At 39.6% G+C, this 10,000-nt stretch overlaps 2 protein-coding genes across 2 annotated transcripts in view; one reads left to right on the top strand and one right to left on the bottom strand.

The window, feature by feature from the left end:
* Positions 1–3,794: 3,794 nt before the first annotated feature.
* Positions 3,795–9,505, bottom strand: LOC148736373 (uncharacterized). Its single transcript, XM_088753593.1, has 3 exons — positions 8,983–9,505; positions 5,811–5,954; positions 3,795–5,497 (listed from the first exon to the last, which is right to left on the bottom strand). Exons 1-3 carry the CDS (start codon positions 9,448–9,450, stop codon positions 4,178–4,180), a joined length of 1,932 nt encoding a protein of 643 aa, XP_088609719.1. The 5' UTR covers positions 9,451–9,505; the 3' UTR covers positions 3,795–4,177.
* LOC111333437 (dopamine receptor 2-like) overlaps positions 5,949–10,000 on the top strand; it is a 6,769-nt gene continuing 2,717 nt past the window's right edge. The window contains exon 1 of the mRNA XM_088753590.1: positions 5,949–7,737. The gene's annotated coding sequence lies outside the window, so the exon portion shown is untranslated. The remainder of the gene's footprint in view (positions 7,738–10,000) is intronic.

Genomic DNA, 10,000 nt, shown 5'->3' with positions numbered 1-10,000 from the left:
TTGCCTCCTCAAACAGTGGTTTTTCCTCATCAGTTAGGTGCTTGGAACACATGTCTAAAACATTGTGCCCTTATCAAAAACAATATGCACTAAAAACACTTACCAGATGAGGGTAATTTTTACCCAAATTGACCAATCAGAGTGCTTGGTTTGTTTCAGTTTCCCGCCGGGTAAAGTTTACCCTAGTGGGGTAAACTTACCATTAGCAATTCGCTCGTTAGAGCCCTTATATGGGCTGTATCGACGCAAAATAATTACATTCTTTCGATTGTGCCTTCTTAGAATCGAGTTTCGCGATTTGGAGTTGAAAAAGGTGCAAAACCGATCAGCTTATATCTAGGATGGCGCGCTTTTGGATTTGTCGGGATTCGAAAATTGACACTCCTTTGTTTGCAAAGTCATGTTTGTTTTACCTTTATGATAAAATATTGTTGACATGAAGGTGTTTTATTGACAGGTTTTAGGTGACAAGTTTATACAATAGCAAATCAAGCGTGTAATATAATCCTTCAGCAATCCTAGCGCGCGTCTTCTTGACGTTAGCGACCTAGTTAGCATCGAACTTACACCCTCGCGATCGATCATCGGGACGCCACGACAATGTCCTCCTTTTCTTTCCGTTCTTAAAGAAAATCGATAAAACAGTCAACATTTGGAATTGTAATGTACGATGCACAGCGTTTCACTCGCAGAAAACGTGACACATACTAACTATGGACACATGACTTTTGTAATCTGTGAACATCTTGGTGCCACGTCACGCACCAAAGAAACCATGTGTGTTTAGCCATTTCTTCCTTCCTGAGAAACTACTCGAATATTGCAGAGAGTGGTGTCACATTTTACTTCTGATGTATTCGCGAAACCCTTCGATGTATGCGTGATGGAAACTACTTTTTTAAAATCTTTATTTCCAGATTTTCCGAAGAGTGTTTCTTGCGAATTCGAGAACGTGCTTATCGAACCAAGTAATCTACGCTCACGTATCAAAGTATCAGGCTTGTAATCTAATTAAAGCGTTCTATCCGGCGACTTTTACCAGCGTAACTTGGAAGATCACGATGGATCCTCGAGCCTCCACAAAAATTTCCTTTCCAAAATTCCTTTTCTTTACGAAATCGATAGAATAATCAACAAGTTGAACTGTAATGTAAGGTACGCAGCGTTTCGCTCGCAGAAAACGTGACACATGTAATCTGTAAACATCTTGCTGTCTCGTCACGCAGCAAAGAAAACATCCGCGTTAAAGTTATGACTCCAACAGGACAAGAGATTTTTATGTGTTTGGGTGCTCTATTATGCGAACAATTTTTGCCGATTCGCGAGTGGAGTTGCCAAGATATCGTCATGGAAATATTTTTTTCTCAGTAAATTCAGCAGCAGTGAAGTGTTAGTCAAAAATGGTGCCATTCGGAGTAAACGTTCTTTTCTTAACTCAAGAAAAAAATTTGGGGGAGCTCTGTTGTTGTTTCACAAAAGCCCTTTAAAACTGAACAAGTTGGAAAAATCGTAATTTTATTTTAAAAAGCCACATCAACCCGTATTATACCGTTAATTTCAAGTCGTTTTATCAGTATTTCCTTCAAGCTCTGACGCCGGCACCCACTAACAAAGCGCGATTTTTTAATTCAATATCCACTATTGACGGAAAATGTTGTAATAAATAAGTTGTCCAAATTTACAGCTACGCAGACCAGCCACCATTCCTCAGAGATTCCACTACAAAATTTTATCATGGGGAAAGCAACAGGAAGAATTAAGAAAATTTTATCTTTTCCGAATAATTTCACAGAAGGGAACGTAATTTCAGAACGTAGCTGTCTCAGTTTTACACCGACTGTTTGTCTATTAAGAATGCCGCACACAAGTTTCATCTCACACTGAGAGGAATTTGCTGATTTCCTTTTCAAATTGTGGTCACCTACGTTCCATTATACTGTTACCACATCACTCAAGTTGACATGTACTAATAGGAACTGGTTTTTCATTGGTATGTGAAACCACTTATAACTGCTTATAACATTAAAAAGTTGAACAAGTCGAGGTTAAGCTTTTTCACGAGCAAGTAGAGAAGGTGTGAGAATTTGCAATTTCAAATTACGCGGTAAAACAGAAATGCGCGCCCCAGGGTTGAAGTATCTCCTTTATAAAGCATACACGCTGGTTAGCTCCAAGTGGCTAATTTAGAATTATTCACCAAACGAGCCAGCTCCTTTTTTACTCGTTTGCTCCTCTGTTACCGTTGCCGAGCCAAACGGGCCACTAAAGTATTACGCGCTTTTAGGGCGGGGTAGGTTCGTGATTGAAGTATGAATCAACAAGCTGTAAGCGAGAGAAATAAAAGAAATTTGACGAAGAATGGCGAGAAAAAAATTATCATCGAGAAGGACTAGAGTTAGTGTTTTAAGAAGTCATCATGTGCCGGCACCCGACCAGCAACCATAATAAAGTATTGTCACTGTCAAGATGTGTTTCTGCCGAGAGTCTCCTGAGACTCAGCAGGACGCCTTTGCGTTCCACAACAAGATCAACCTTAGCAAAACAATTTTTTCGGATAGCGTATTTCGTAACCTTTCCATCAATAAATATAGTTTACGGTAGTTACGCTTCAAACAGTGCGTTGACAATTTCTTTTGGGAAAGACACCCGCGAAGGTATATTGTTCTCATCAAGATGTTAGATCGGAGACATGCGCAGTCGATTGCGTGTTGTATATCCGGGATGTTTGTAATGACATCACGTAGAATGCGCGTGGAAATATCGGTAGACAGCCGTCCCGCTCTGCTCGAAATCAAGGGCACGATAGACGAGATGAGTTTTTAAAATAGATGTCTTAAATTGCTTGTGGAAGTATTCATCAAGGTCTTGAACGGTTTAGTGATGACTCTTAGAGGACAAGAGATTTTTATGTGTTTGGCTGCTCTATTATGCGAACAATTTTTGCCGATTCGCGAGTGGAGTTGCCAAGATATCGATCAAGTACTACTTCATGGAAATATTTTTTTCTCAGTGCATTCAGCAGCAGTGAAGTGTTAGTCAAAAATGGTGCCATTCGGAGTAAACGTTCTTTTCTTAACTCAAGAAAAAAATTTGGGGGAGCTCTGTTGTTGTTTCACAAAAGCCCTTCAAAACTGAACAAGTTGGAAAAATTGTAATTCTCTTTTAAAAAGCCACACCAACCCGTATTATACCGTTAATTTCAAGTCGTTTTATCAGTATTTCCTTCAAGCTCTGACGCCGGCACCCACTTTGACATTGAAACTACCAGTTATTCTATTATTTCGACCATTGTCCGAGCAGTCAACAAAAGGAAGTAAAAAACAATGGCAATTAGAAAGTGCCGTACACGCTCGTCACCTCGTTCTCCAATATGACATTTTAGAACTAGAATAATTCCAGAACTTGAAAATGGTTTAGGCTACAGTGACAATCTTGAGATGTTTGTTGATTCCTCTTTCGTGGAATCAACAAACATCTCAGCAGGTTTCAGAGCGTGACGTGGCACCAAGATGGTTAAAGATTACATGTGTCACCAAGATGGTTAAAGATTACATGTGTCACGGTGGGCGTTTTCCATTTGACCAAAATTTTCGAGATTTCCGGTCAGAAATCGAAGGGAACGGGAAAAGTTCCGCGATAAGTTTTCGAAAATTTAGGAATACGTTTTTAGTGTACCCTCTTAGATACGGTCGGACGCGTTCCATTCGGCCAGCGAAAATACCGACATTTTGAACCCGTGATTTTTGTTGAATGGAAAGCGACCCTTGTCACCTAAAACCTGTCAATAAAACACCTTCATGTCAACAATATTTTATCATAAAGGTAAAACAAACATGACTTTGCAAACAAAGGAGTGTCAATTTTCGAATCCCGACAAATCCAAAAGCGCGCCATCCTAGATATAAGCTGATCGGTTTTGCACCTTTTTCAACTCCAAATCGCGAAACTCGATTCTAAGAAGGCACAATCGAAAGAATGTAATTATTTTGCGTCGATACAGCCCATATAAGGGCTCTAACGAGCGAATTGCTAATGGTAAGTTTACCCCACTAGGGTAAACTTTACCCGGCGGGAAACTGAAACAAACAAAGCACTCTGATTGGTCAATTCGGGTAAAAATTACCCTCATCTGGTAAATGTTTTTAGTGCATATTGTTTTTGATAAGGGCACAATGTTTTAGACATGTGTTTTGGGAAGTTCCTTCAAGATGTTATTTATGTGCTCCTTGAGATCATGGAGGGGTTCTACTGGCACAACTTCATATTGGGTTAAGTTAAGGTCTTTCATTGAAGCACTTTGATCAGGAAAACACAGTGCAGGGACTCGCTGAATGCCCTTAAGCTCCTCCCTCAACTGGCTCTGCAAGGCTGGTTTTAGCAAACCATCTGTTGGGAGGTTTCGGCCTTTGCACTCTCTGATCATGTCATCCTTACTCATTTGTTGGAAAGGTTGCACGCCTCCATTCCTCCTTTCTTTGCCTGCTGGACCTGCAATGACTTTCTTCGTTGGCTCTTCTAAGGTGATTTGTGGGGCTCTTAGTGATGCTATGTGGTCAGAGTACTGTGTTGATGACATAGTGCAACCACAGCAGCCAAATTTTCCACCCGACTGCTCCCCACTCTCAACTTCTTGTGATGGATGGTCACCATGGAACATGCGACAGATTTCATTGATGAATACATTGTGGGAAGAGGTGATCTTTGTAGTGAGCTGTTGGATGTCCTCCAGGCGGATGTCACTGTATAATAGCTGATCTTCGATGGTGTCTCTACACCTTGCCATAAGGTAAATTTGTGGCTTTTCCACCATTTCTTGGACATCCTTTCCCTCAAGCTCTTGAGATGTGTAATAAAATGCTGGATCATAAATTGCATTTACCGTCAAGAGGATATGGCCATGATTCATAACACTTGAGTGGTCTGACCAGATCATCAGGTGTCGAGTTCGCTCCCAGTGTTTTAGCGAGTTAACCAGTTCCTCCCTTGTTGTCTCACCACCAGGCTTCTCTTTTAACTCTCCAATTTCCTGCAAGCGAATTTCCAGCTCTTCGTACGTCATAGCCTCATAATGAGCCTCTGAGTGGTCTCTCACCAAACCCATTTTCTCATGTTCTGCTAAAAGATTTTTCCTGATTTCTAGTAGAGGTATTTTTCTGCCAGTAACTGTGAAACATTCTTTCTTGAGAGTACCACTGGAATCCAATGTTAGCTTTTGGCAGGTTTTTGGAGCTATAATCTCACCCAAGCGGTATTCCCCATTTGCAATTTTTTTTCTTAGAGTTTCTCTTATGGCTGCACCTGTGCGAGGCACTGGTGTTGTGATCTCCCCTCCAAAGGCTTTGTTGAGCTGCCTTCTTGGAAGTGGGTTATTTTTTCTGAAGGGCTTGAAGATTTCCAAATTCTTGCCATTTTTGCTAAGAAATTCTTTCATCACCATGTTTCCTACTGTTGTCTTCTTGGATACTCCATATTTCTTAACCAGTGCAGAGAAATTGATCTGTAAATAAGGGGAAGTAATATTTCAATCACTACTTAAAAACAGAATTAAAACAAACAAATGTTTGTGAACTAAATATTGAAGATGCAAATATGAAACCTTTTGTTTTCATTATAATTTTATTATTTATCTTTTCATTTGAAAAGTAAAGTGATGGGGAATGGAAGTAATTCTGGTCATTTGGCCAGAGAGGGGACAATTAGTTTATTGATAGCATGCATACATGTATGCAGTGAAGTTATTTGCTATCATGATTTAAACAAAATTTTCTTATTCCAACTGTTTTAAGTATCTTTATTTAGTTTATTCTCACCTTATCACCCTCTTTCATTGCATTTACTTCCTGTAGGAGACTATCTTTGTCAAAGTCAAGGGAACTGGGATCTGGAGAGTGACGCTTTACCTTTCGAAGGCCTGCCTCCTCGAGTGCTTTCCTCTTCGTAGTCCGACTTTTAGCCTCTTCATTAGTCTCCCTCGCAGCCGTTTTTTTTGGATGTCACGCAACGCTCCCCCAAAAGAACGGCTACTGACAACCGAACTACATTCCTTTCTCATTGTCCTTGCGGTTTGGTCGCGGTCTATTGAACAGACCAATCACATACCAGAAAATCTGAATGACGTAAGGTTTCACGCGAAAATGTGGATATTGGGAGAAAAAACACTGAGAAATTTGTCGATGAGAGCTCGAAATGTTTCACATGTTCATCGTTGTGCCCTGGTAAAGATAGAGTATATACTTTTGGGAAAACTTCTCACAATTTCGTTTAAATTATAGAATCTACGCTTAACATAGACGTCAACTGCTACGCCAACGACACAAACGCTAGATTGTTTGAGCGGTTGTTAAAGTTTCAGCGAGCAACTGAGAAAGTAGAAGCTAAAAACTGAACTGAAACTCTTTATTCGCACTATTTCAAGAGGTTACTACAGATTATAAAAGTCAGAATATATGAGAAACAGTAAATTACATCAATAATCAAAAGGAAATACAAGACGCCTTTCAATCTAGGCCAAGGACTAAACGCTTGCTTCGACCTACAGATGGAGATCAGGAGGAAAAAAGCGCGTGCTTGCCGTCAACAAACCGGGCGAAGCTTCGAGAACACTGCAATTTAGGTCGGCCAACGTCTCCTACACTACTTGTACTTCTTCATTTGCCAGTCCGCTGCTAGCTGGAGCGAACCCGATTAGTTATGTTCGTGGCTTCTTATCACCGGTACAGGAAATCGGCCCGAATTATCGAGTGTTTCCGCACGTTGGTACAACGCAACAACAATAACAATAATATGAACACTTTCATCGGTAACATGGTCAAACACGAGCGGGAGTGCTTGATTTGCTTAAACTCCCTATTAACGATTTCCCGGATCCTGTAGGCAACTTAACAAAAACATCTTCTTTCTCGACTAAAACTTTTTTAATTGCAAGCTTCTGGTGAGCTTTAAGCTCGAAAATTTTGAACTTTGACGACGCTTTGCGAAAAGCTCCTTCAAGCACCGCCATTTGTCTTTTGTTTTCCACATGAGGATCGCGATAGAAAACGAGATCTGATTGGACGAGTGTCAAAAGGTGAGTCTGGCGCGAAAAGGCTCCTGAAAATGGAACCCGAGCTGTGATTGGCCAATTCGGAAAAAGGAATGTAGTTCAGTTGTCAGCAGCCGTTCTTTTGGGGGAGCGTTGCGTGACATCCAAAAAAAACGGCTGCGAGGGAGACTAGTCCGAGTTGTGTCGACGTCGAAACAGATGTTTTCTCTGTGGCAATATTATTGCAAATGAAGATCAACAGTAGATTTCAGTTTGCGCATTTTAATTAGGAAATAAGGAACAAGGATATCTTAGGATAAAGCGGTGTCAACCAAAGATAATGATCAAAACACAAAGTAGGTTAACAATAAGCTATAACAGCAAGTTGAAAATAATTTTCAATTAACTCAAAACTGTTTGGAAGGGAAAAACTGTTTCAATAAACTGCTTTTAGTTGAGACTCAATTGATGCTAAACCAGATGGTTGCAGGCCCACGATGTTCTTTTCTTCTTATTGGCTTGCTTCGAAGTAAATTAACTGAAAAATTTAATGGGAAATGGTAATTGGATTACAAATAAATTTTTTTTATGCAAAATACTCGTCATCTTCTCCCTTTTAGTTTTTCTCATCATCAAGGAACGAAGTTTTATTTTTCGCGACTCCCCAATTTACTTATAAAAGATCGATTTATTGGCAGAGAGACAAATTGAGAAAGGTATCATCATTTTCTTTTTCTTGTTCTGGTATAGTTCAGATGACTAAAACATGATTCATCTCTGTATGATACAGTTGATAAATTGTTGATGTTGTGCTGTGTATAATTAATCTTTGATGGTGATCATCATCCATTTTATTTCTGTTCAGAGTTTTTCTGTTCCATTGTTGTGCTCCGTCTTTTCGTTTTTCGATGATTCTTTTAAAAATTATTCTGATAACATGAGAGGCATTCCGGTCTAGGGATGGCTACGATAAACTTTAGATGATGATAGCGATAGTATAATCTTCGCTGTATGGCAAAACTTTACCAAGTACTTTGGCTCTGTATGCCCTATTTGTAATTGATGCTTCATGAATTAGCATTAATCTAGGTCTAAGTGATCGTCAGAGTTACATCATTTTGGACCGTTCAAATGTTTCACGGAAGCATTTCCTCGTAAAAAATTTATTGAAAGAAAGAAAAAAAAGCAGCGCCGGTAAAAATAGAGAAACGATTGAAAATATGTAGATATTTAGGAGATATCTTGCAATTTTGTGGTGGTTCCTTTTTTGTCAAGGGACTGACACTCAAAGTGCGCTAGTACACGTATCTATTAAAAAGACTATGTTGGATGTTTTTCCTTTCAGCACCTGCCAATTGAATTAACTATGATGCATTTCGTTTTTAACGCTTCTGGATTCTTTACTACTTCTAAAAATTTTGAATGACAAAATAAAAAGGGAATCGATTAACTCACAAAAAGAAAACTAAATCAAGCAAAAAATTAAAAAAAGAAAAGAAACAAAGCGAAAAAAAAGAAAACAAAAAACAAAAGAGAAATAATACGACCACTTTCATCGGTAACATGGTCAAACACGAGCGGGAGTGCTTGATATATTAACGATTTCCCGGATCCTGTAGGCAACTTAACAAAAACATCTTCTTTCTCGACTAAAACTTTTTTAATTGCAAGCTTCTGGTGAACTTTAAGCTCGAAAATTTTGAACTTTGACGACACTTTGCGAAAAGCTCCTTCAAGCACCGCCATTTGTCTTGTAATTTCCACATGAGGATCGCGGTAGAAAAACGATATCTGATTGGACGAGTGTCAAAAGGTGAGTCTGGCGCGAAAAGGTTCCTGAAAATGGAACCCGAGCTGTGATTGGCCAATTCGGAGAAAGGAATGTAGTTCGGTTGTCAGCAGCCGTTCTTTTAGGGGAGCGTTGCGTGACATCCAAAAAAAACGGCTGCGAGGGAGACTACCTCTTCATGGGACTCAAAATAAAGAGATTTTCTTTGTAACTCTCTCTGTTTAAATGACTGTCTCGTTCCAAGCATGGTGTCACAGTCAACTTTCGACCACTGTTCTTCAGCACTGTTTTTGAATCGCCTAGCAGTTTCTCTTCTTTCCTTTTGTTTTTGCACTTTAGTTTTTGCATGTGTTAGTCCAATTTCAGGTACCTTTGTTAAGGCATCAGCAAGGTTGATATTGTAGAGATTCTTGAATGGCTCATTAATGTTCAAATAGATGCTCTTTGCAGTATCCCGAATGGCCTTCTTTGAAGGTTTTACAGCCTTGGTTGTTTTTGTCAAATTCCCTGCTTCTTTTGTGGATGTAGCTACTGAGTCAGCTCCTTTTAGTCGATTAGTTTTCAGAGGGAATTGTGTCTGAAAAAGCAGATGATTCACTTGGCATTCCCGGCAGTTCGAGATAGAATGTAATCCCTTCATAAGAGCTGACAGCGATTTCCATGCAAATGAACTGAAGTGATGTAAGTATTTTGACTTGCTTTGACCGCGCCATTTTTTAAAGTTTTTAAGAAGGACGTGCAGCCTTTTGTCGAATGTGTTCTGAGAAACAGCAAAAGCTTCTTTGTTTTCAGAAAATGTACTCAAGAACCTCTGTAGACGAGTGCCCTTGTCGTAAATAACCTTCCCATTCTCATCATTAACACTGTTCCTTGCAGCTACACGCGCGAAGCCACAGTTAAAAAAATCCCGCCATAAAAGCCGCGATGTTTTTCCTTCAAGTTAGCGACTCTTCAAATCCTTCGTGTGGCAAAAGACGTTGAATTTTCAGCTGAAAAGCCTTTAAATTCCTTCAGACAATGTAAAACGGTAATTCTGAAGGTGTTTCGTTGAAACCAATTCAGCAAGATCGAAGCGTATGTTTACCCCACAAAAAACGCAAGTTATCTGAACATTGCGCCAAAACCCGAAAGATAATTTAGAACAGGAACATGATATCCTATTATTCTACTAGCAATTAAGGTTTTAGGAG

This window comes from Stylophora pistillata, chromosome 3, assembly GCF_964205215.1.
Source record: "Stylophora pistillata chromosome 3, jaStyPist1.2, whole genome shotgun sequence".
Classification (NCBI taxonomy): Eukaryota; Metazoa; Cnidaria; class Anthozoa; order Scleractinia; family Pocilloporidae; genus Stylophora; species Stylophora pistillata.
This window is presented reverse-complemented; position numbering and strand designations above follow the sequence as displayed.